The sequence below is a fragment of the Ranitomeya variabilis genome, chromosome 1 (assembly GCF_051348905.1).
Source record: "Ranitomeya variabilis isolate aRanVar5 chromosome 1, aRanVar5.hap1, whole genome shotgun sequence".
Classification (NCBI taxonomy): domain Eukaryota; kingdom Metazoa; phylum Chordata; class Amphibia; order Anura; family Dendrobatidae; genus Ranitomeya; species Ranitomeya variabilis.
The window spans coordinates 908,251,305-908,278,281 of NC_135232.1; the positions used below are offsets into that span (position 1 = coordinate 908,251,305).

The 26,977-nt window shown below is 43.1% G+C and overlaps 1 protein-coding gene across 3 annotated transcripts in view; it reads left to right on the forward strand.

Moving 5' to 3' along the window:
* The window catches only part of LEF1 (lymphoid enhancer binding factor 1), a 216,433-nt gene that overhangs the window by 11,195 nt on the left and 178,261 nt on the right, over window positions 1-26,977 (forward strand). For all 3 annotated transcript variants that reach the window (XM_077278999.1, XM_077279004.1, XM_077279003.1), the window contains exons 2-3: window positions 3,433-3,490; window positions 14,966-15,099. In XM_077278999.1, the coding sequence (XP_077135114.1) occupies window positions 3,433-3,490; window positions 14,966-15,099 (192 nt within the window). The remainder of the gene's footprint in view (window positions 1-3,432; window positions 3,491-14,965; window positions 15,100-26,977) is intronic.

Below are 26,977 nucleotides of genomic sequence, written 5' to 3' on the forward strand. Positions count from 1 at the left end.
TAAGGTCCATTTACATTACAAGATGTTTGGCACTAAACAGCTGCCGATCAGCTACTTTCTTGCTGATCAGCTATTCTTTTAATAGCCCGTTTAGGCAGACCGTGCTACAGATGTGCGCTGAATGATCGCTCAGTGCTCATAGGCTGCCATAATTCTCGGCAGCACAGGTGCAATTTGCACAGGATGATGCACTACTGAGAACGATGATCTTTTGTGCAGTCCTAAAGATCAATTCACCCGACAAGCGAACGTTTTGCTCATTTGCCGCGTAATTGCCAACTTGTTTAGACTGCCCAATTATTGGGTTACACGCTTTCCACAGTCTAGCAGTGTAGATGGACCTTTGCTGGGATGCTTTCTGTAGTTTTGATAAAATCACTATTTTACCTGCTGCATATCCAGGAGTTCTCTGAATTCTGGGCTCAGTATAACCCCTACCCACACCATTGATTGGCAGCTTTCTGCCTATGCACAGTGTTCACAGAATGCTGGCAATCAGAGGTGGGGTGGGGTTATACAGAGCTCATGAATATGGAGGACTACATGGTGTTAGGTTTACTGGTACTTTAATGATAATCTCCTGCTGATAAAACACTTACTGGACTGCTTGGTGTAGTTTTGATAAAGTGACACATCGCTGGAATCAGGGTCTCTGTCCCTACATCATGCTATTCTCAGATGTGATAGCAAAACACTAACAGCAAAAGTAATTATTCACAGGATAAGTGATAATTTGCTGATAAGGTTGGTCACACCACTGGCAACCCCACCGATTCTGGCAAAAGGGCTTTGAATTGCAGTGTTTGCATAGAATGGGGGCCGTGCATGCTCCGTTCTTTGTCATTGGGATGGCAAGCCCCTTGTCTGGAAAAGAAACTAAACCCCATTAACTGAAACACCCACAGAGCCAAACAAGAGAAGCGGTGTATGACAAGGACAAAGGTAAGAAGTACACACTACAGGAACTACCAGAGAAATACAAAAGAAATGAGCTTTATTCACAGCAGCACATAAGACCAAGCAGTGACGGAGCACGCATAAGCTGCAATGGTGCCCATGGCACTTCACCCCATGCACCATGCCCACAGCAGTGTTCTCCAGGTGGAAGACCTCTTGGTCTGGGTGTATATATTTTTTATCTACTCATGCACTTGCTATTATTACTTGTCTGTTCCTTTTGGCTTTCTTATCTGCTCTCTACCTTCCCAGCTGCAGACTCATGGATATTATTGGTGCTTAGTTGCTCTTTTTACCTGTTTTTCAATGTCTGGTCCTATATATGCTGCTTTTTTTATTTATCTGGTAATTTGTGTATTCCTTCGTCCTTCTCACACACTCTCACAAACATACATGGCTGTGACCCTACAGCCGGCGGATGATGCATGCTGCCCTCGGTTTGGGCAGGAATGGTTAATTCTGTACTGCACAGCTCCTGGTCTCGGTTTCTGGCCGCCCCGCAGTCTGGACTGTTACCTAGGAAGGCTCGTGGCGGTCTGAAGCTCGCTGGATGCTGCCAGCCTTGGCCCCCCTGTCCGTTGCTTCTCCTAGGCTGCAGACGTAAGGGTATGTGCACACGCTGCGGATTCTGCTGCGGATTTTTCTGCAGCGGATTTGGAAAATCCGCCGTGCAAAACCACTGCGGATTTTCTCGCGGTTTCTTCTGCGGATTCCTCTGCGGGTTTTCAACTCCACTTTCCTATTGGTGCTGGTTGAAAACCGCTGCGGAATCCGCACAAAGAATTGACATGCTGCGGAAAATAATCCGCTGCTTTTCCGCTCGAATTTTTCCTCAGCACGTGCACAGAGTTTTTTTTCTCCCATAGGTTTACATGGTACTGTAAGCTTTGGGAAAACTGCTGCGGATCCGCAGCGTCAAATCCGCTGCGGATCCGCAGCAAAATCCGCAGCGTGTGCACATACCCTTAAGCTGCCTCTAACAGCCTGGAAAGATAGACTGGTCCCCAAAAATGTAGAAGTTCAGCTAAAAATTAACCCAATACGTACAGGACCTTAAAGGGAATCTGTCACCAGGAGTTTACTACCACATCTATGTAGGATCAGAGACCCAGATTCCAGCAATGTTTGACTTACTGGGCTACTCGCTGTAGTTTTGATAAAATTACAGAGGGTTTTTTTTTTCTTTTGCACATCTACCAGTTCTCAAAATGTTGAACTCTGTATAATCCCACCTATACTACTGATTGACAGCTTTCTGTACACAATGTGCATAGGCAGAAAGCTGCCTATCGGGAGCAGGGTTATACAAAGATTCTAAATATGGAGGACTACAAGGTAGCAGGTTTACCAGTCCTCTAGTGATGATGTTCCGCTGATCAAATTTAGATTTTATCAAAACTACAGCAAGCAGCCAAGTAAGTGACATATTGCTAGAATCAGGGTTTCTGTCTCTACATTATTCTGCTGTCAGATTAAGTGGCAAAAACCTGGTGACCAATTCCCTTTAGAATCCGCAGTCCTTTATTTGGATTACTTTATCTAAAAGTTCCTTTAAGAGGATGTGCACATGACCCTATGTTCAGTGCAAATGAAATCCAACAAAACATTGGATCGCACTCAGACCAATGTTATGCACATGTCTGATTTTTCATTTTTTATTTTTCCTTGGACAGAGCTGCTTCCGGGGAAAAAAATCACAGAATGTCTAAGTTTGATCCAGTATTCAGATCACACTCAGCCATGGAAAACTTTGGACTGCACTTGGATGACATCTGAGTGCAGTCCACAGACTGACAGCATGGAGACATTTTCTTTATCTTCTTCACTTTATCCTAACGAATTGGATCAGAATTTGATCGATGTGATCTGCACAATGAATCAGATTCTTACGGATGAGAGCATGTACAGTCGCATGACAGTAGCCGTAACTTTCAGTCATTGAGCAAAAGCTAATTTTTTACCGTCTTCTAGAGTAAATGTTACTCCCTGCATAAAGTACATCCTGTGATAATATTTAGTTAAAGGCCGCAGTTAAAAACAAAAACATAGCTGTACAAAGAGTATTTATTTTAAAAAAAAAATTGGGACTTCCAACACTGAGGAAGTGGATTAATGACCAGATGCAGAGTGGGTAATTGCTGTCAGATGGCAGCCCCCCTAATTCAGTAAGCACGTTATTATCAGATACCTTGTTCCTACACAGGAAGGAAATGGCGCGTTAATAGGACAGATTCATTGTTGGGGTTATGTCTACCCCGACGTTCCTTCTAATTGTATATTCTGTTCAGGCAGTATATGACTGCTAGGGTCCTTATTGTTAAAGGAGAACTCCCAGCAATCCGCAAGAGCAGGATCCATGTAGTAGGCCTAGTACTCCATAGGTAGGGTTAGACAATGGTAAAGTTTATGTATGATGCGCAATTGGATAATCTAATAATATCTTCTAGAGAATCACATTGTATATATATTTCTCAGCTTTCAAGAAGAAGACCGGACTCTTATCATGAAAAGTCCAGAGAACACCTGGATGATGGTGAGTGCAAATCATTTCTTTTTATGTGACTATAAGTAATCTATTATACAAGGCATGATAAGTCAGTGTCGCACTATTCCATGGCATTGCTAATAGAAAGTCCCAAATATGGCTTTCCCCATGATGTCTGTCTAGTTCTGGGGATATATACCGTAGTTGTAAGCAGGTTGCCTGAGCTGCTCCCACTATCGGGCTTCTCAACCATTCCCATAGGTTAATAATGCTGGATGTGAGGGGTAACAGGAGTCAGATGCCATAGATCAGTTCAGTTTTCAGAATCTTTGGTCTAAGGCTGGAGTCCCACATCAAAAAATTGATCTAGTTTTCATCCAGAAAGGTGGGACGATGTATTTTTTTTCTCACTTGTCATCCACATGCAATTATTTTTTTAAAACTCAGCAGCTATTTATCATTTACCGGACCATTTACAGCTTCCTATGTTACAGAACTGCAATGTAAAAATTATATATATATATATATTTTTTTTTTATTTTAAAGCTTTGGAAAAAGACAAAGATCTGCACTGCTTCATTGAACAACATTGGTCTTTGTGCAAACCTATTTGTATTGGATTGCATTCATCAGAGTTATACTCTCGCGTGAGCCAGCCCCTAAAGGTGGCCATTAGTGATGAGCCTCGATCGAGCGTCAGGGGTGCTCGGTGCACTCATTGCTCCATTTAATATCGCAGGTGCTCAAGCGCCATGCTTGAGGCATGTTTTGTGGCTATTGGGCTGCATGTGACTTGCATTCGATGAGGTAAATTTGCAGTTTAAAAAATAAATAAATAAATAAAAAGCATATGGGTTGTAATTGCGTTTTCCATAGATGTTTTTAGCCTGATTTAACCTAAAAAATACAGTACATTTTGTAAAATGACGTAGGGTCTCCCCTATTTTTGGCAACCAGCAACGGTAAAACAGACAGCTGTGGGCTTATATTATCAGGCAGGGAGGGTCCCTGGATATTGGATCCTTCCCAGCCTAAAAATACAAACCCACAGCCACGCCAGAATGGGGGCATCACATCGGCTCTTCCCGATTTCCCTGGGGTGATGGTAGTTGGGTTTGACAGTTGTGATTTTTAAAAAATCACAGCTGGCATCATCCCTTGGGTTAGTAATGGAGACTTGTCTGTCAGACATCCCCATTACTAACCCAGTAATCAACAATTTAAACACGCATAACTTTTTTAAAATTTCAATAAGACCCCCCCCCCCCCCCCCCCATTCTTTCTGAACTATCCCTCATTCACCAATTTATTAAAGAAAAAGCAAAAAATTCCATGCAGGTCTGAAGCCTTCCTATAACTTTAATAAATAGAAAGATGACAGCCATTAAAATCATAATGAATCTTTATATTTAAAAAAACATAAAAGAAAATGAGACGCCACGGTTAAAAACAGGGACACCTATAAAGACAGGAGTTAATCCATAGTAGGAATCTTGCTAACGTGTATGCAAGTGATAAAGGAGTATAAGCCGGGTATGGGCAACACGTAAGAGATCGATTAAATAATGTAATTGCTTGGATTTTTCTATTTATTGGAGTTATTGTTTGCTTATGCATTTAAGCCTTATTGCATAGATTGTATGATTAGGTGTTTTGTCAGAAAAGGATACCTGACAGACATAAAAAGATGGAAATCAAGACATAAAAAGATGGAAATAAAGACTATAGATCCTTTCCCATTCACAAATTTCTCAAAATGTTGCTACGCAGTTCCGATGTAGTCCATAGTCCCTGATTCTGTAAATATCAGTAAAGTGATCGGTAGTCACAGATGCCGGGTGGTGGTCTGCACTCCTCATCGTCACCGGGTCTCCCTGAGCACATTGAGGCTCTGAGCGTCTCTGACTAGCGGTCACTTTACTGCTATTCACAAACACCCAAGACAGAATCGAGGACCGTGGACTTCATCGGACCACCATGGCAACATTTTGAACTGGTGAGTATACGCTTAATGCTATCATTATGCTCCACGTCAGCCGGTTATAACATGTTTAAGGCAGTGTTTGCTGACTCCCTTTAAAGCCCCCCATACACATTGGACTAAAGTCTGACAAACTTGGAAGGATCCACCTGTTTCGACGGGAACCGCCAACCATCTATTTGGTATGGAGGCCTCCCGACTGTACATGAAAGATTGTCGGAAAACCTAAGGATCAGGTACCTGTTTAGCTAATTCAATCACTTGATCCTTTTGTTCTGATTGGAGATATCATTCTGGCAGCACCTCTCACATGGAGAATACAGGCACACTCGGTAGGGCCAAGCGTTCTGTGGATGGGGAATCATCAGACATAGCCATCAGCTAGGCAATGAGTACTGGCACTTCTATTTCAGTGGCTAAATGATAGTGAAACGTAACTTTACAGTAGTCCCATGGAAGATTTTGACAAAAGCTATATGCCATTATGTGTATTTTGCAAGTCAATAACAAACTAGACAGCTGTGCCGCAGAATAACATCGACTGAAAAGATGACTACACTTCCTCCAGAGAAAACATACATCTGAGCTTAAAAAAACATTATTTAAGGTAAAACTAGAGGACTCTGATTGAACGCCCTTAGATATTTTTCACCACATTTTTTCCTAATCAGTCCGTCTGTAGAAGTTTGTATACAGAGGCAATTGGCCAGACGGTTTAAAGTCTGAAATGGTGTTTTGGCCAAAAACAGTTGTCAGAGTAAATGTGGTACTTTACTGAGTAGAGTCACCCGAAGGAGATCCAGGTGCACTTGAGCTAGAAGTGTCAGAACCCCATTAAGATGAAAGCCTGGCGGACATTAAATTATAAATTAATAGACTAATAAGATATTTCCTACATTACAACTGTGTTGATGAATGCTGCATCATTGGGAGTAATGTATCTGAAAATACCGATCGAAAAAAAGGAACACCTCATCCCCTCCCCCCCCATCAACTGCTTCTTTTAAAGAATTTACAAAACAAATCGGGTCTATCATTATCACATATAGTCGCATCAAAAGTTATAATGTTACAAATGAAATGTGTTTTAAAGATCATTTCCGCAAATTAAAAAAAAAATAAAAAATAAAATGGAGCAATGTAATTGCCCTAATTTCTAGTCTTTCTTTCTTCATCTCTTTGTTTTTGTTTTTATTTATTACTTTATTTTATGTTCTATATATAGTGGCAACATATTTTACAGTTCTGAACAGAGATTGAAACAATTTACATCACTCCATGGCATAATCTAAAATCCCTAGCTTGAACACATGCTTGCGTCAATCAACTCATTAGAATATTTTTTTACATTTATTCTGCTCATCCTTTTTTTTATTTTTTATTACGGTATATAGAATTTTTGGAAAAGTTAAGTGACCTTAAATATGGCTACCATTATAATTGAATATCTGGGTGTCTTTACTTACTGTTGTGGTGACTAGCTTTCCCAAAGGCCTGACTACAGGAGTCCATATACATTAGACTACAGATTCATTCACATATCCATGTGACACGTGCTGCTGCAATCCATTTTTTTTTCACTCTCGGAAGCGCACTGACCCATAAAGTTTCATTGACCCATGCACACATCAATTTTAAAAACCGATCCATGTCTCTGGTGAAACTCATTAAAGTCTATGGGGATCCGTTAGACATGGATGAATGCCGGGAAGTCATACTTTGTACTTCAGTTTTCTATCCGAATTTCACCTGTTTTTAACTGATACATAAAAAATTAGACAGTTTACCTGCTTCCGTGAAGGAATAGAAAAAAACTTAGGGAAAAAAACAAAACTGGTGCAACTAGAATGACGCCTGAAAAAAATGGGTTTGTTTCTCCAAAAATACATAAAAGTATGTACCGTACATTGATTTTTCTTAGATGGTAACTCTCATTAGATAAATGCTGGACAAATCTGCGAATTTGGGTGTAAGGTTTATGTGGTTGGAATTCAAATGCCCAATCCTTTTCTCTGTTGGTAAGATTAGCTGCTGCCAAACGACTTTGTAGCATCGCTCTGATAAGCTGTATAGGAACGCTTCGATGAGTGTTCACATGTATGGGGGGTCAGAAGAGATCTGTCGTTTATGTGATAGTTTGGCCAGTGGGGCTATCTAATGTGCATGGCCAGATTTAGTGATTTATTTATTTTTTGGAAAATCCTAGTTGAACTAAACTGGGGCAGAATATGCTTAAAAATAATCATTTTGATTATTAGATATAATATATTACAAAAAAATGTCAATACGGCCAGCAATCTTCCAGGATAGACAGTCTGTGGTCTGGGTGTGGTGCACGGAGCTTTGACTTTCAAGTCAAATAGCTCTCAGTGGTCTATATGGGAATGTTCTCCAGCACCAAATAAAGTAGTTAAAGCTTTGCCTTTTAATCATATAGGATAAAAAAAAAAGTCAGAATGTGCATGTTAAAAAAATAAATAAATAAAAAAAAAAATGTTTTTCAAAAAGCGGAATTTGCAAATATTAACAAAAAGAAAACTTATACTGCATGTTTCTGGTAGAACAACCTTTAATTATTGCTATGATTTAAGGGGTTTTCTACCTGAAACACGTAAGCATGATATGTGCACATTCTGCCAATTGTTTTATTTTTAGGCTTTTATGATTAAAAGCTAAGTTTTAACTACTTACTGTTGGTGCTGGAGAACATCCCCTTTTGTACCCGTGAATATCGCTGTGACCTACTGAATTACTATATTTATTTCCACTTATCTCTATACATTTCCATCGTTAAATGCTTTATTGAAGATACATGTTATGTAGATTTTGAATATCTCTTGTATAAATTTTCCAGGTCCCCAAAACAATGTAAGCCTCCCAAACTACTTGTCATGTAGGTGTCCTAATTTAAATTCAGTATACAATGAAGCCCCGCTGTGGGTTAAACTCCGTGGGGGAAGCCTTATGTTACATTTGTATCACAGTCTGAGTTTAATTGCAGTCAATTGTCATGAATAGAAGCAATTGTTCATGTGACAAGTATTCATAAGGAGAGCCAGGGTAACCTAATATAATAGTGAGATGCCAGCCTGTCCCGTGTAGTGGTCACATTACACAACACTTCCCACAAAGGCCACTGTTTTCATAAATAAAGAGTCACCTACAATGAACAACTGACATAATAATACGGTATGAATAGGAAGACCATTGTGGTTTTACTAACAGCTGACATATGAAAATTACAGCAGGCGTACACATTCAAGTATCACCTCTCACCAAAGGAGTAAGAAGCATACTTGTATCATAAACTCTTACACTCTTCCAAGTGCTCGCATACCACTCAAAATTCTTGACGTCGACCAAAATTTTGAAAATAATAAGCCTAACATTTTCTCTTGTCAAAGTTGTTGGCCATGCGAACAATTTGATGAAAAACCATATATTAATTCCTAACATTTGTTGGGGGTGCATCATCAGTTTTTATTTTTGAATTTTGGATTGGCCTTAGCTGTGGTCAGTATTTAGTCCACATATTTTGAGAGTATTTGTAAGCTAAAGCCAGGAGTGGAACTAATTATAGTGAAAAACTATAAAAAAAAACAAAAAACCTGTTCTGTGTTTTGGAGACACTCCTGGTTTTGCATACAAAAACTGATGAAAAAAAATACTGACCTGTGAATGAGGCCTTAATAACTGCTCCTTCTGACTAAGGAGCTGCAGACCCTTTCTGACCACGGTCTTAAAGCCTATATCCAAAAGGTCAGTCCACTACTACTTTGTGCTGTTCCCCTTTTTAAGGATTATGTGCTCACGATGTCTTTAAGACGCCGGTAAAACCGTTTCAGGAAAAAGCCAGCAGTATAAGAAGTAACTAAAGACTGAACATGTGCACAGCAATGACGTTTTTACATTGCTGTGCATTCTGTTCAATTTTTGCCTCGGTTTGGTGTCTGTGTGCTCATGCCTTTAACACTTGCCCAGACACACTTTTGGCATTCTATGGGTTAATGAGGCCCTTTGGCTACAGATCCTGAGACCTTGGTTTCATTATAAAATAAATACAATACTATTGTAATATTGTGTACTGTGGGCACTATCCAGACAAAATTTTGTAGCAATGACAGTAGATCAGCGGTAATAACATTAAATTATACATCCAGTTTAAAAAGAATGTGGTTTATAGAATATTACCAATCCTAATATTTTCAATATTCTTCTGTTTTGAGTATCTTCATTCTGTCCATCACAATAGGATAGTTCATCCTCGTGAAAAAAATAAAATAAAACATGTGTAATGTACTCACGAGTAGAGTTGTGCGAATTTGTTCGGATTTGGTTACCGAATCTGAATTTGCCATAGTTGTGCCATATTCGAACTCTGTTCGTGCCGAAAGTATGTTTGATCGGTTCCAAACATATTCGGTAATTTCTACTCCCATTGTCTCTAATGACGTTCGGCTGTGTTCGACGAATATTGCAAAAAGCAATATTCAATGCCGATCGTATTCGGTACTGAATCGAAACAAATTCGCTCTACTCTACTCACGAGGGCCTCTATTCCTGGTGTGTGTGTCTGTTCCATTTCTCATCTGTACCAAGTGACCTGCACTCTGAACTGATTGAATCACACAGCATCTTATTGGTGGACTGTATGTCCATTTCTTTATGCATTCCTATGAAAGCCTCAATGGGAGTCTCGCAGTCCCGTAAGTAGAGACTTCTGGTCCACACAAGACAATAAGGTTCAGACAGTCGGGGAGCGTCCTGTAGTCCAGCTGAGGAATAGGATGGAGGCTCGTAAATCGGGAATAAAGCCCCTAGTAAGAGATTTACAGAGTTACTGGTTGCTAGATGTTGATTTCTTTCTGTCCATATGATAAAAATGTTCCCAGACTGCATTTTTTATACTTCTAATAATTCTTCATGTAACATAACATATTCCACAGAACTTTCCGCTAGGACATAGAACAGGGCCCATGTGCAAGAACAGTATATAAGCCCTTCGCAACTCATCATAATCCACAATTTCTGAGGTAGCAATGGAACCCCTAACCTCATCATAATGAAGCTTCTTTGGAGGTAGTAATGGGACCCCTTACATCATCATAATGAACCTGCTTTGGAGGTAATAATGGGACCCCTTACCTCTTGGGGCCCTTTGTGGCCCCACAGGTTGTACTTCCGGGATTGGACATATAATTGATACAATCTATGAGGAGATGGGGGAAGGAGCTGAGACAAGCAAAAACTGAGAGGATTGCTAATAAATAGGGGTTATAATATAAACCTTCATGAGCCAGTGTCAAAGGAGGTGCAAGGAGGATGTGGAGTGGAGACAGATGAATAAAAGAGGGACCAGACACGGGGGGGGCATTGTTTTGTTGTGATGGACAAGATGAAGAGGAAAGAAAATACTAGTAAGGCCGGTGTCACACTCAACGTATGAAAATAAGGTCCGATTTTTACGGCCGTAATACGCAGAAATGTTCCCAAAATAGTGATCCGTATGTCATCCGTAGTCAGGGTGTGTCAGCGTATTTTGCGCATGTCATCCTCCGTATGTAATCCGTATGGCATCCGTAATGCGAGATTTTCTCGCAGGCTTGCAAAACCGACATCTAATGGATTTATGTGCTGAAATGTTCGTTAAAACACATCTACTGTGTGTGTGTATGTATGTATGTATATATATATATACAGTGGGGCAAAAAAGTATTTAGTCATTCAGCAATAGTGCAAGTTCCACCACTTAAACAGATGAGAGGCGTCTGTAATTTACATCATAGGTAGACCTCAACTATGGGAGACAAACTGAGAAAAAAAAATCCAGAAAATCACATTGTCTGTTTTTTTAACATTTTATTTGCATATTATGGTGGAAAATAAGTATTTGGTCAGAAACAAAATTTCATCTCAATACTTTGTAATATATCCTTTGTTGGCAATGACAGAGGTCAAACGTTTTCTGTAAGTCTTCACAAGGTTGCCACACACTGTTGTTGGTAGGTTGGCCCATTCCTCCATGCAGATCTCCTCTAGAGCAGTGATGTTTTTGGCTTTTCGCTTGGCAACACGGACTTTTAACTCCCTCCAAAGGTTTTCTATAGGGTTGAGATCTGGAGACTGGCTAGGCCACTCCAGGACCTTGAAATGCTTCTTACGAAGCCACTCCTTCGTTGCCCTGGCGGTGTGCTTTGGATCATTGTCATGTTGAAAGACCCAGCCACGTTTCATCTTCAATGCCCTTGCTGATGGAAGGAGGTTTGCACTCAAAATCTCACGATACATGGCCCCATTCATTCTTTCATGTACCCGGATCAGTCGTCCTGGCCCCTTTGCAGAGAAACAGCCCCAAAGCATGATGTTTCCACCACCATGCTTTACAGTAGGTATGGTGTTTGATGGATGCAACTCAGTATTCTTTTTCCTCCAAACACGACAAGTTGTGTTTCTACCAAACAGTTCCAGTTTGGTTTCATCAGACCATAGGACATTCTCCCAAAACTCCTCTGGATCATCCAAATGCTCTCTAGCAAACTTCAGACGGGCCCGGACATGTACTGGCTTAAGCAGTGGGACACGTCTGGCACTGCAGGATCTGAGTCCATGGTGGCGTAGTGTGTTACTTATGGTAGGCCTTGTTACATTGGTCACAGCTCTCTGCAGTTCATTCACTAGGTTCCCCCCGCGTGGTTCTGGGATTTTTGCTCACCGTTCTTGTGATCATTCTGACCCCACGGGGTGGGATTTTGCGTGGAGCCCCAGATCGAGGGAGATTATCAGTGGTCTTGAATGTCTTCCATTTTCTAATTGCTCCCACTGTTGATTTCTTCACTCCAAGCTGGTTGGCTATTGCAGATTCAGTCTTCCCAGCCTGGTGCAGGGCTACAATTTTGTTTCTGGTGTCCTTTGACAGCTCTTTGGTCTTCACCATAGTGGAGTTTGGAGTCAGACTGTTTGAGGGTGTGCACAGGTGTCTTTTTATACTGATAACAAGTTTAAACAGGTGCCATTACTACAGGTAATGAGTGGAGGAAAGAGGAGACTCTTAAAGAAGAAGTTACAGGTCTGTGACAGCCAGAAATCTTGATTGTTTGTTTCTGACCAAATATTTATTTTCCACCATAATATGCAAATAAAATGATAAAAAAACAGACAATGTGATTTTCTGGATTTTTTTTTCTCAGTTTGTCTCCCATAGTTGAGGTCTACCTATGATGTAAATTACAGACGCCTCTCATCTTTTTAAGTGGTGGAACTTGCACTATTGCTGACTGACTAAATACTTTTTTGCCCCACTGTATATATATAAATTCAGCGCTAGATAGCATAAAAGCCAGTAATTCAATTGCCGGCTTTTGCTATCTCCTTCCCAAACCCGACATGATATGAGACATGGTTTACATACAGTAAACCATCTCGTATCCCTTTTTTAACTAATGTTAGTAGTGTGTATGTGCAAAATTTGGGCGCACTAGCTCTTAAAGGGTTAAATCGCGGAAAAAATTGGTGTGGGCTCCCACGCAATTTTCTCCACCAGAGTGGTAAAGCCAGTGACTGAGGGCAGATATTAATAGCCAGGAGAGGGTCCATATGGTTTTTGGCCCCCCCTGGCTAAAAACATCTGCCCCCAGCCACCCCAGAAAAGGCACATCTGGAAGATGCGCCTATTCTGGCACTTAGCCTCTCTCTTCCCACTCCCGTGTAGCGGTGGGATATGGGGTAATGAAGAGTTAATGTCTCCTTGCTATTGTAAGGTGACATTAAGCCAGATTAATAATGGAGAGGCGTCAATTATGACACCTATCCATTATTAATCCAATAGTACGAAATGGTTAATAAAACACAGACACATTATTTAAAAGTATTTTAATGAAATAAAGACACAGGGTGTTGTAATATTTTATTATTCTCTTAATCCACCTGAAGACCCTCATTCTGTAAAAAAAGGAAAAATAAAAAATCAACAATATCCCATACCTTCCGTTGTTCTGGCAGGTCCCACGATGTAAATCCATCTGAAGGGGTTAAATCATTTTACACCCAGGAGCTCTGCTAATGCAGTTGTGCTACCTATTCTATGTGTAGACATTTCTTCTACCTATTCTATTCTATTCTCAGTGTGATTTTACTGTATACCGCACTGAATTGCCGGCTTTTCTAGAGAACACCGGTGCGTATTTCTCGAAGTCACACGCATGGTCCGTGTGTAATCCGTATTTTTCTTGCCCCCATAGACTTTCATTGGCGATTTTTTTTTTTGCGCAATACGGTGACAAACGCAGCATGCTGCGATTTTCTACAACCGTATAATACGGATCAGTAAAATACGGCAGATAGGAGCTGGGCCATAGAGAATAATTGGGCCGTATGCAATCTGTATTTTCTGCACCTCTCATACGTCCGTAAAACACGCTAGTGTGACGCCGGCCTAAATGTGAGGGCAGATTCACAAGTGGGATATTTTGATAGAGAAATTTCTGGTCTTGGCTCATTCACCTCAACTTGCAGAAATCAAGTGCTTGCTTCTAAAACAACCCCTCAGATGAATGAACTGATTTCCATGCATCTTTCTTTTACCATGAAGTGTTGGAATAGACTGCTTCTCAACAAAAAGGATTGTACTGTCCTTTTACCTGATGGCAAATATCAGAGGGCTGTCCACCTACCTTCACATACATTAGCCTTTTGGGCTATTTTACTAACATTTTTGGTTATGTCTAACATCAATCAAATAAGTATGGCAAGTCTTAAAGACAGGAGTTTGCTATGGATAAGATACAGCACTACTAACAAAAGTCACCATGTAAGGCTATACCCAAGATAACATTATGGGTTCCATTAATCAGGTAAACCACGTTACATTTCTGGAACCTTTGCACTATGGATATTATCTGCATTTGACAGATTTAATTTACATGTTAACCATTCAATAGAGGTTTCCGTTGTCTTGATTCGGAAAAATAGTATTGTAAGTGAACTCTGCTAGTGGCACTCCGGCTGGCTCTGAACTGACCATTTTGAATATAGTATGCCTAAGTTTGGCAATATTTCTACCACTTTTTTGATCACCAATTCAACATAGCGAAAATTAACATGGCCGTGTGAATAGCGTTGGCACATAGTTCCTCTCAATTAGACTTACGAGATGTTCGAATTACTTTTTAGAATGGTATGTCTCATTGAGTATTAGGATCCCAGTATCTGAAGTGCAGGCGATACGGAAGATGTTTCACATGTTCTAATATTGTATTGTGTTCTATCAATCGATGATTCTATACAAGAGGTGGTGAGTTCTCCTTCAGTGGTAGTCTTCAAACAGAGGCCTGGACAGACATCTGTCTGGGATGATTTAGTGTATCCTGCTTTGAGCAGGGGTTTGGACCAGATGACCCTGAAGGTCCCTTCCAACTCTAACATTCTATGATTCTATAAAACAATATTTTACTGCCACTAAATAGAAATTTTCTCCTGATTGTAAATGTTAAATGCCGTTTTCATAAGACAATTTTTTTCTCTTCTATTTTTGTGGTGGTGAATAGCTGGAAAGCATCCGGATGGCGGCTTATACAGCAAAGGCCCTTCGTATCCTGGATACCCAAGTTACATCATGATGCCAAATATGAATGACCCATACATGTCAAATGGATCTTTGTCTCCACCCATTCCTAGAACAGTAAGTACACTGTGTGTTACTCGAGTTTATTTCTTCTCAGACTCCGTCCAGGTCAGATTTCTGTGTAATGTTTATGAGCCTTCAAATTCTCCTTGGCAGCACAAAGCATAAAGTGGGTTCTTTCTGTGTGAACTGTGCCTTGATTGTCTCCAGCAGTTTCTGAAGAATTGGAGTATCTTCTCACATCATTTGTTGATACTACTGCAAATAACCAGTGTCTATGATCTAAGTGGCTTTCTGTAAAAGTCTGTTTATTTGGAGTTATTTTTTTTAACTATAAGACTTGTATCAAATTGAAGCTCTTATATGTTTTTTGGAGAGAACTGGAAAAGTGGAAAGTCTTATATGAAAACTTGTTCTTTTAAAGTTGGACAAAACTTCCATCTGTATGATATTTCAAAATGTTCGAATTTAAACTTTTTGTTGAAAAGTGAAGTTTAGTCAGAGAGGCATGAAGTCGTGACTGTATACCCCTGTGAGAACCATCATACTTCATGAGCTGTTGAAGCTATTGACTATATATAAGATGTATGGGATGACCCAACTCTTCACCCCAACAGCAGCTTTCGGGGAGATGATTATCAAGCGTGTCTCAGATAGCTGTCTAATGTGTATGGCCAGTCTTAGATTATGAAAGATATTTATTGAGCATCTGTTGGAGTTTTTTTGGACGGTGATAAAATATGCGTAGTAGTAATTGTATATTATAGCATTGGCCAAAAGCGCAGTCCTACCTTGAACCTCTGGCCGGCCGTAGGGTATGTTCAGGTGACATGTATTTGTAGCTGCTGTGGATCCGCACATGGATAACTCTCATTCTGGAACACTTTTTTTGTTTTTTTGCTTTGCTTTTGTGGTTCTCCATTACAAAATTTATGTTCCTCCTTAATAATGTTGCAAAATGTCTCTCCAACCAATTCGACATACCCACCGAAAAGAGTAGTTGTGGTGTTTTTATTTTTACTGCTCTGATACTGGTCAAACAAAACATGGCCACGCTCACCAACAAGTTCTGTGGTTGAAGGGGAAAATATTCACCGTTGTTACAAGGGGGCATAACTGTGGATCAGAGGGGTGCAGAAGGAAAAAAAATGTTTCACAATTAATGAAACAGCACCACGTATAGGCAGGACTCCATTTAAATAAAAAAAAAAAAAAAAAAGTATCTAGGGAAAGATCCTCTTTAAGAAGAACCTGGAGGCCTTTTTTGAAACCTATATCACAAGATATGTGCTCAATTTTTGTACTGGGATTTTATTCTGATGTTTGGAGTCAGATTTGAATTTTGCCCTTAGTATGGGGCAATTAGTATCTGCCATAACAGTTTGTACTTTCCTTGAGGTCATCATATTAAGGCTATGTTCACATCATGTCCAGTAATCATCACTTAGAACGGATCCAGCAGCAGTCTGTTAACAGAAAAGTTCTGCAAACACAACTTTTTTGTCAAGCTAAAAAAACTGATTTCAGCTGGTTCCGTTTTTTTTTAACAATGAAGTCTATGTAAAATTGATCAGTTAGGTAGCCTTTAGATTTTCTTTCATTTGGAAAGGATCTGCTGCTGGATCAGTGTCAAATGTAATTAAAACTGATGGCTATTCAAAGGTTTAGTTTTCCATAGACTTCAATGTTAAAAAAAATGGATCCAATTAAAATCTTGCTGTTATGGTTTTTTTTTTTTTTTTTAAAGCTGGACAAAAGTTGCGTGCACAACTTTTTTTTTTTTTTTTTAACGGATTACTGCTGGATCTGTTTCTGATTACTGGACATGTGAACATAGCTTAAGGTTATAGTTTGCTCTTGATTGACCTGTGTTTTTATTCAAACTTATCAACTATGTAACACTATGTAAGTGAAACATCACTTTTCTGTCAAACATGCAGCAGAAAAAATATTTAGCTGGTTTGAGGACTTTTTTTGTTTTGTTTTTTTGAGTAGATTTTGTGGAGATCTACATGACAAAATGCAGAGGTTTGCAGTAGTAATGGCTACTGGCAATATGTTGAAACCTGGTTTCAAAACCAAAAATGTCCATAAAAGAGAACAAACTAGACAGATTACAACAGGGTGAGCTTTTTGGCACCAACACATAAGGTGTTTTTCTTAACGCCAATGCTTTGACCGATTGTTTGTCATGCAACCAAAGTGTCATGTCACCTAAGTGGTATGTTTAAATACAAAAGCCCCAACACCAGAGCGGTGTGAAGGCAGAGCTTTTGTTCTCAGATGCTTTTCTGCCCTTTAAATGTTACAGCTGGTTTATTGAAAGTGAAGGGTCCACGTGTTCCCGGCTGTTTCAGGGCATAAATGGGTCCTTGCTACTTTCATCAGTGTGAAAGTGAAGGCGACTTCAGGCGCAGCCTCTGCCAGCGAAACGTGTTACTGTCCACAGATGGGGATCTGGAGACTTTTAAGTCTATATTATGTTACATGACACATAAACTGAGATCTGACTGAAGAAATGAAATACCAGCTCCACATAACACATTGCCTTCATATGAGGAGTAAAATCTGTTTTGAATAAGAAGACATCATGTTAGAATTCTTTGTTTCTCAGAAAGTTCGGGCCTACATAGATTTAATTTAAAGCATTCTCACATTTTGCCACATAGTCTGTGTAAAACGGACTGGCGTATGTTGAAAGATACTTAATAGAATATTTTTTTTTCTGTCGATGGAGTAAACAGAATTTGTGGCTTGGCAAATTGCAACGACCAGATTCCTTAACAATGTATATTTACAGCTTTTTAGCCTAAAGCACCGCGTAAAACTTTTTAAGGTGCAAAGTGTTCATTTCCTGTTGACAGCTTCATGAACATTTTTGCAGTGCCTCTTTTATATAAAGGGTTAACCCTCAAAATACTTGTAGTGCTGTCACTTTGTCATGGTAATGTCAAAATGTAGCCCTTAAGAGCTTGAGGGACCAATTGATACTGTACATATGGCTACACCATGGATGTGTCTGTTAGGTACATGCATATAGTTCATTGTATGTAGCTTGTCTCAGCTGTGTACATGGACCTGGATAGAGCTTCTTCTATTGGCTAAGCTGTAAATGGGTCCAGCTTCCTAGCACTTAAAGGGAACCTGTCATACTGTACATGCAGAATCTGTAGACGGCACGTGTAAAGAACAAACTGAGCAGAATATGTGTGTTTGTTGGAAAAGATTCCGTACAAGGGTATGTTCATGTAAGGAGATGGACATATTGTCCATGTTCCCCCTTGAAGAAACAAATATATTGTTGTGATGTATATTGTGAATTGTGCTATGCGGTAATGGAGTTAATAATGTGTGTTTGACAGTAGCCAAAGCAAGAGTTAAGGGTTGGGACTAGCCCAGAGTGGGAAGGGTTAGGCAGAAAGGAAAATTAGCATTTCCTGTTAGTGAGGCAGATGGGGGGGGGGGGGGGGGGCTGTAGTGCATAGAGAAGGGACCTAAGATCCAGTGTGAGCACTGCTGCACTCTTGGGTGTCACTAAAGTGAGAGAAGACCAGGAGAAAGATGGCTTGATCAAGAGCAGTAAAGAGAAGTGACTGAGATAAGAGTCATTTACTGAAGACAGGTCCTGGGAGAGGATGCCTAGCAGTAAGGCCCAGAGTTTATAACTCCTGATGGTAATGGCCCGAGAACAAGATAGAGTATGCGAGACGAATAGAGTGCACCAGGTGGGAGTGCCAGATTGTTAGCATTAGAGAAGATAAGTACCAGCTATACTGGCATCATGGCTCCTCCTAAGGGGAGAGAAGGCACAGAACCGCGTGTTGCGTAAAAGTCTTGCTAAACTGAACCAGAATACTGAGCTAGGTTGTGGTGATGCATCAAGAAACAGTGAATACCGAGGACAAGTAGAGGAAGTAATTAAAATTGTGTGGAAAATGCTCTGAGTTCTGAAGGAAATATGCATAAGGTTGTGTACCCGATATCTTCAGTATATATTCCCTCCCAAGTTCACGTTCGGTAACAAGTTGATCTTTAAGTGGTAGTCTCCCCCATTGATCTGTAGAATATCTGGGCATCTTTTACATGCCGCCTGCATGGGTGTAGCGCCTCTCACAGCACAAGTCCACACACCCAGTCAGGACGAGGCATACGAGATGAGTATCTTTGCCATGGCTACTGCCCCGTGCCACATTACATGCGCACAACGTCTTTTTCAGGTGGATTTCGCCTTAATCCACAAAAAAAAAGTGATTTAAAAAAAAGTGAAAAAGAATGAGCATATGCATAGCAATGTCAACACGACTTGCTGTGCTTACATTTCATCTTTTGTCCCTTCTTTTAACAGTTTCAGGCTTCGAAAGCCGTGAAGCAACTAAAGAAGTGAACAGTCCATTTTTTGCTGTTTCCAGTTTAGAAGCTGACACTAGTTTATATAAAGACTAAAAGAAAAGATGCCATTGCAAAAGGTATCCAAAAGGACGTCCGAAAGAACGAATCTTCCGACTGCAAAAAATTTCCTTGTGTTTTGTATGCATAATAATCTTTATTTTAATAATAATCTTTATTTTTATATAGCGCTAGCATATTACGCAGCGCTTTACAGACATTATCGCTGTCCCCGATGGGGCTCACAATCTAAATTCCCTATCAGTATGTCTTTGGAATCTGGGAGGAAACCCACGCAAACACGGGGAGAGCAAACAAACTCCTTGCCGATGTTGTTCTTGGTGCGATTTGAACCCAGGACTCCAGCGCTACAAGGCTGCAGTGCTAACCACTGAGCCACCGTGCTGCCCCTAAGTCCAGTGGGCGGTCCTACTACTGACTGACAGCTATTTTTGCATCAGTCATACAGAGAAGACTGTCAATCACTGAATAAGGCCGCCCACTGGACTCGTATTCAAACAGACACCAGGGATTTTAATGAATAAATTAAAATTTTACTGAAACCTTTTGCCCCCGGAAGAAGCTAAGGGCGAAACGCGCGTCGGGGCGAACAGGGGAGCACGCCATTACCCTATATCATCCAATTTATTTGCACACCGGCTGATTCACTGCTATCAGGTAATATTTCTGATATTAGTTTATAATATTATAATTGCGCATGATATAGGCTCTATTTGGGCACTGCTAGGAGCTCAGATACACATGCGGGGCGCAAATAGTAGGACTTGTTGATAGCATGTATGCAGTAGGAGTTCTTAGATAGCACATATTTAATCTTATAAGTCTTTAATGACTATGTTCTGTGCTATGTATCTAAAGGTACCTTCACACGAAGCGACGCTGCAGCGATAGCGACAACGATGCCGATCGCTGCAGCGTCGCTGTTTGATCGCTGGAGAGCTGTCACACAGACCGCTCTCCAGCGACCAACGATGCCGAGGTCCCCGGGTAACCAGGGTAAACATCGGGTTGCTAAGCGCAGGGCCGCGCTTAGTAACCCGATGTTTACCCTGGTTACCAGCGTAAAAGTAAAAAAAACAAACAGTACGTACTCACCTGCGCGTCCCCCAGCGTCTGCTTCCTGACACTGACTGAGCTCCGGCCCTAACAGCACAGCGGTGATGTCACCGCTGTGCTTTCACTTTCACTTTAGGGCCGGCGCTCAGTAAGTGTCAGGAAGCAGACGCTGGAGGACGAGCAGGTGAGCATGTACTGTTTGTTTTTTTTACTTTTACGCTGGTAACCAGGGTAAACATCGGGTTACTAAGCGCGGCCCTGCGCTTGGTAACCCGATGTTTATCCTGGTTACCAGTGTAAAACATCGCTGGTATCGTTGCTTTTGCTTTCAAACACAACGATACACAGCGATCGGACGACCAAATAAAGTTCTGGACTTTATTCAGCGACCAGCGACATCACAGCAGGATCCTGATCGCTGCTGCGTGTCAAACGAAACGATATCGCTAGCCAGGACGCTGCAACGTCACGGATCGCTAGCGATGTCGTTTCGTGTGAAGGTACCTAAAGGTACCTTCACACGAAACGACTTTGTAACGATATCGCTAGCGATCCATGATGTTGCAGCGTCCTCGCTAGCGATATCGTTGTGTTTGACACGCAGCAGCGATCAGGATCCTGCTGTGATGTCGCTGGTCGCTGAATAAAGTCCAGAACTTTATTTGGTTGTCCGATCGCTGTGTATCGTTGTGTTTGAAAGCAAAAGCAACGATACCAGCGATATTTTACACTGGTAACCAGGGTAAACATCGGGTTACTAAGCGCAGGGCCGCGCTTAGTAACCCGATGTTTACCCTGGTTACCAGCGTAAAAGTAAAAAAAACAAACAGTACATACTTACATGCGTCCCCCAGCGTCTGCTTCCTGACACTTACAGAGCGCCGGCCCTAAAGTGAAAGTGAAAGCACAGCGGTGACGTCACCGCTGTGCTGTTAGGGCCGGAGCTCAGTCAGTGTCAGGAAGCAGACGCTGGGGGACGCATGTAAGTATGTACTGTTTGTTTTTTTTACTTTTACGCTGGTAACCAGGGTAAACATCGGGTTACTAAGCGCGGCCCTGCGCTTAGCAACCCGATGTTTACCCTGGTTACCCGGGGACCTCGGCATCGTTGGTCGCTGGAGAGCGGTCTGTGTGACAGCTCTCCAGCGATCAAACAGCGACGCTGCAGCGATCGGCATCGTTGTCGCTATCGCTGCAGCGTCGCTTCGTGTGAAGGTACCTTTAAGTGAGCAGGTAACAATTTCTGGTGCCAGGTGTTATATATGAGGATAATTCAATTGGTATGCCCGGTGCTGGGCACTAAATAAATATTGGCATAATTTCATCTCAATATATATTTACCATATATGGCAATGTTACCATAGCATTAGCTCAACTGATAATCATATCCTGCTATACCTTGTAAGTTATACATTTTATCGCACCTGCTACGCTCTGCATGTAGTTTTCTATATTTTTGGTATATCTTTGCGCTTGGTGTTATACAAGAGAACAGCCCAATAAGTATGCCCGATTCTGGGCACTAAATGAATATATTTGATCTCCGTATACACTCCACATATCTGGCTATATCAGTCAAATGAACATTGTGTGTCATTGTACGCTGTGTTTTTCAGCATATATTTGAGAAATATTAATTAGGGTAATGACCCATTGTCTCCCCTAGGTATTTTTTTATTCTTTTTTGTACTTTATGTACCGTACCTTTTATCTTTTATGTCTTTAATAAAATGAGTTCATATTGGTGATAAATCTTGGTCCTCTTCCTTGGACTCGGGGGCAAATTCCTACTGAGTTTCCTGTGTGTTGTACATATATTGTGAAGTGCCAAAACTAGTGTTGAGCGATACTTTCCGATATCGGAAAGTATCGGTATCGGAAAGTATCGGCCGATACCGTCAAAATATCGGATCCAATCCGATACCGATACCCGATCCCAATGCAAGTCAATGGGACGAAAATATCGGAATTAAAATAAACCCTTTATAAACTTGTAGGTTCATTCTACATGAAGGAAAACAACTAAGAATAATGTAGGATGTATTGGGGGACGTGGCGGAGACATTAAAGGCACAGAGGTTTAGCCCAATGTAATAGAATAGCAGGATTTTGGGGTTTTTTTATGACGTTCGGCGGTAGAAAGATTTTGACTATGTTAATTTTTTTTTTTATTTTGTCAGATATTGATGTTTCACTACTTCCACGCCCTTCACCTTCTTTTTTACTTCTCCCACACTTTCTTCTTCATTATCCTCATCATCAGCTTCTTTGACATCAACTTCTTCACCTTATTCATCTTCTTCTTCATCTTCTACCTATTATTTTTTTGGTTACATTGTTCATATTCTTTTTATTTTACTATTATCTTCATCATATTCTACTTCTTCATCATATTCTTATTTGTGACAGGCATTCCCGTAGTTGTTATCTATAAAAGTTTGAAGATTACACCTTCCGTTCTGCCTGTCACAAAAGAGTTACATTTGTCCGCGTTCAGTTTGGCCTGCAGCATCAGGCTTTATCCAGGGGCACCACGAGGAGGAACGGACTCACCCCCATACACTGCTTAGTCTTCTTCTGCTTATAATTTAGATAATATTTTTTGCTCTGATATTTAGTGTTATGCTTAATGTTCTTCTGCTCTTTGTTCTGCAGCCTCTTGTTCTTCTGCTTCTCGGTCTTCCAGGTCGTCGTCGTCTCCAGGGTCGTCGTCTCCGGGGTCGTCGTCATCGGGGTGGTCTTCAGGGTCGTCGTCTCCGGGGTCGTCGTCATCGGGGTGGTCTTCGGGGTCATCGTCTCCAGGGTCGTCGTCATCACGGTGGTTGTCGTCTCTGGTGTCGTCGTCATCTTAGGGGTGGTCTTCCGGGTCATCGTGTTTAGTCTCTTGAACTTGGAAATGTAGCAGAAGGTACAAGAAGGCTGAGAAAATGCCGAGAACCAGCTGATGGAACTGGAACTCGGATGGCTACCCGAAGGTCCAAGAGCCAATGGAACTACTGAGGACCAGCTGACGTTACTGGAACCCGGTTACTAAGCAGGAGGTACCCGTGCCTGAAAGCACTACCAAGGACCACCTGACGTTGGTGGAACTCGGATACCCAGAGGGAGGCACCTAAGCCAAAGGCTCTGCCCGGAACCAGCTGACGGTACTGGAACCAGGATGGGGAGCAGAAGGTACAAGAGCAAAAGACACTGCCGAGAACCAGCTGACGGTGCTGGAACCCGGATGGGTAGCCGAAGGTCCAAGAGCCAATGGAACTACCGAGGACCAGCTGACGTTACTGGAACCCGGTTACTAAGCAGGAGGTACCCGTGCCTGAAAGCACTACCAAGGACCACCTGACGTTGGTGGAACTCGGATACCCAGAGGGAGGCACCTAAGCCAAAGGCTCTGCCCGGAACCAGCTGACGGTACTGGAACCAGGATGGGGAGCAGAAGGTACAAGAGCAAGTGTCTGCGTGGCTTTTGCAGGACACGATGCCGGCTGCACAGCAGGGGAACAGCTGGCGGTGCTGAACCCCACTGACACATTGGCTGGTGTTTTTCTCTGTGCAGCTAGCAGTACCGGGCCCCAACTGGCGGTGTTTTAGCCCGGGGTCAGCAGGAGGAGGAGATGGAGCAGAGTGTAGGCCGAAGCCTGCACTGGCGGCAGCTTTTGGGTCTGTTGTGCCTGCGTGGCAGTTGCAGGACACGTTGCCGGCTGCACAGCAGGGGAACAGCTGGCGGTGCTGAACCCCACTGACACATTGGCTGGTGTTTTTCTCTGTGCAGCTAGCAGTACCGGGCCCCAACTGGCGGTGTTGGAGCCCAGGGCTCTGCAGGGGGAGCAGGGGGAGCGGAGTGTAGGCCGAAGCCTGCACTGGAGCAAGTTGAAAGGAAACCTTTAACCCCCCCCCCCCCCAGGCGTTTGTAGCTGGAAGAGCCATCGTGTACACCACTAATGCTGGAAAAGGTCAACTTAGCTCTTTTAATTATGGTCCTTGCAGATGCTGAACCTAACACTTATGAAATGTGTCCCCTCACAGCGTTCAACCGTCCGGTAGGTGGAACTTTCCTTTGTCATCTGACGCAGCACAGCCGTCAATTTTACCCCCTTGGCGCCGTGCGCCGCCTCCTCAGCGTAGTTTGAATCTGTCCCGGAGCCTGCGCTCTTAGGTTACCCCTTGGCCATGCACACATTTTGCGCTGCCCGTCTTCTGACATCATTTGCTGTCAGGCTGGCTGCGCCTGTGTGGGTGCGCTGTCCGAGATTCTGCCTCGCGGTGTCGTCTAATGTAATCCCACCGCGGGCCTGGGATCCGTGGCCATGCGCAGTGCATATCCTCACCTCTCACTCCCCTCCCTACGGCTTCTTCAGACTGTGCGGTGTCACGGCCGTGGCATGCTATTAGGGATCAGCTGACACCGAACAGTCTTTAGAAGCCGTAGGGAGGGGAGTGAGAGGCGAGGATATGCACTGCGCATGGCCACGGATCCCAGGCCTGCGGTGGGATTACATTACACGACACTGCGAGGCTGAATCTCGGACAGCGCACACACACAGGCGCAGCCAGCCTGACAGCAAATGATGTCAGAAGACAGGCAGCGCGAAATGTGTGCATGGCCAAGGGGTAACCTAACAGCGCAGGCTCCGGGACAGATTCAAACAACGCTGAGGAGGCGGCGCACGGCGCCAAGGGGGTAAAAATGACGGCTGTGCTGCGTCACATGACAAAGGAAAGTTCCACCTACCGGACGGTTGAACGCTGTGAGGGGACACATTTCATAAGTGTTAGGTTCAGCATCTGCAAGGAGCACCACGAAAAGAGGCACTTTTTCCCTTTGCATCATTACTGCTGCACAAGGTGGCTCCTTCAGTAACAAACGCCTGGGGGGGGGGGACAGGTTCCCTTAAATTTAACTTGTTGTGCCTGCGTGGCGGTCGCAGTACACGTTGCCGTATACACAGCAGGGGAACAGCTGGCGGTGCTGAACCCCACTAACACATTTGCGAGGTGTTTGGCTCTGTGCGTACAGCACTTCTGGACGGCAACTGGCGGTGTTGGAGCCCAGGGACAGGTGGAGGAGGAGGAGGTTGGAGGAGGTAGGAGGGATTGCCACACACACAGCAGGGGAACAGCTGACGTTACTGAACCCCAATAACAGAGGAGGGACTGTTGACTGTGCGTACAGCACTTCTGGACGGCAACTGGCGGTGTTGGAGCCCAGGGACAGGTGGAGGAGGAGGAGGTTGGAGGAGGTAGGAGGGATTGCCACACACAGCAGGGGAACAGCTGACGTTACTGAACCCCAATAACAGGAGGGACTGTTGACTGTGCGTACAGCACTTCTGGACGGCAACTGGCGGTGTTGGAGCCCAGGGACAGGAGGAGGTTGGAGGAGGTTGGAGGAGGTAGGAGGGATTGCCACACACACAGCAGGGGAACAGCTGACGTTACTGAACCCCAATAACAGAGGAGGGACTGTTGACTGTGCGTACAGCACTTCTGGACGGCAACTGGCGGTGTTGGAGCCCAGGGACAGGTGGAGGACGAGGAGGTTGGAGGAGGTAGGAGGGATTGCCACACACACAGCAGGGGAACAGCTGACGTTACTGAACCCCAATAACAGAGGAGGGACTGTTGACTGTGCGTACAGCACTTCTGGACGGCAACTGGCGGTGTTGGAGCCCAGGGACAGGTGGAGGAGGAGGAGGTTGGAGGAGGTAGGAGGGATTGCCACACACACAGCAGGGGAACAGCTGACGTTACTGAACCCCAATAACAGAGGAGGGACTGTTGACTGTGCGTACAGCACTTCTGGACGGCAACTGGCGGTGTTGGAGCCCAGGGACAGGAGGAGGTTGGAGGAGGTTGGAGGAGGTAGGAGGGATTGCCCCACACACAGCAGGGGAACAGCTGACGTTACTGAACCCCAATAACAGAGGAGGGACTGTTGACTGTGCGTACAGCACTTCTGGACGGCAACTGGCGGTGTTGGAGCCCAGGGACAGGAGGAGGTTAGAGGAGGTTGGAGGAGGTAGGAGGGATTGCCACACACACAGCAGGGGAACAGCTGACGTTACTGAACCCCAATAACAGAGGAGGGACTGTTGACTGTGCGTACAGCACTTCTGGACGGCAACTGGCGGTGTTGGAGCCCAGGGACAGGTGGAGGAGGAGGAGGTTGGAGGAGGTAGGAGGGATTGCCACACACACAGCAGGGGAACAGCTGACGTTACTGAACCCCAATAACAGAGGAGGGACTGTTGACTGTGCGTACAGCACTTCTGGACGGCAACTGGCGGTGTTGGAGCCCAGGGACAGGTGGAAAAGCAGAGGAACACAATGTAGGCCGAAGCCTGAGAAAGTCGAAAGGGAACCTTTAACCCCCCCCCAAGGCGTTTGTAGCTGAAAGAGCCAGCTTGTGCAGCACAAAAGATGCAAAAGGAAAAGGTGGCTCTTTTCATCATGCTCCTTGCAAACACAGAAC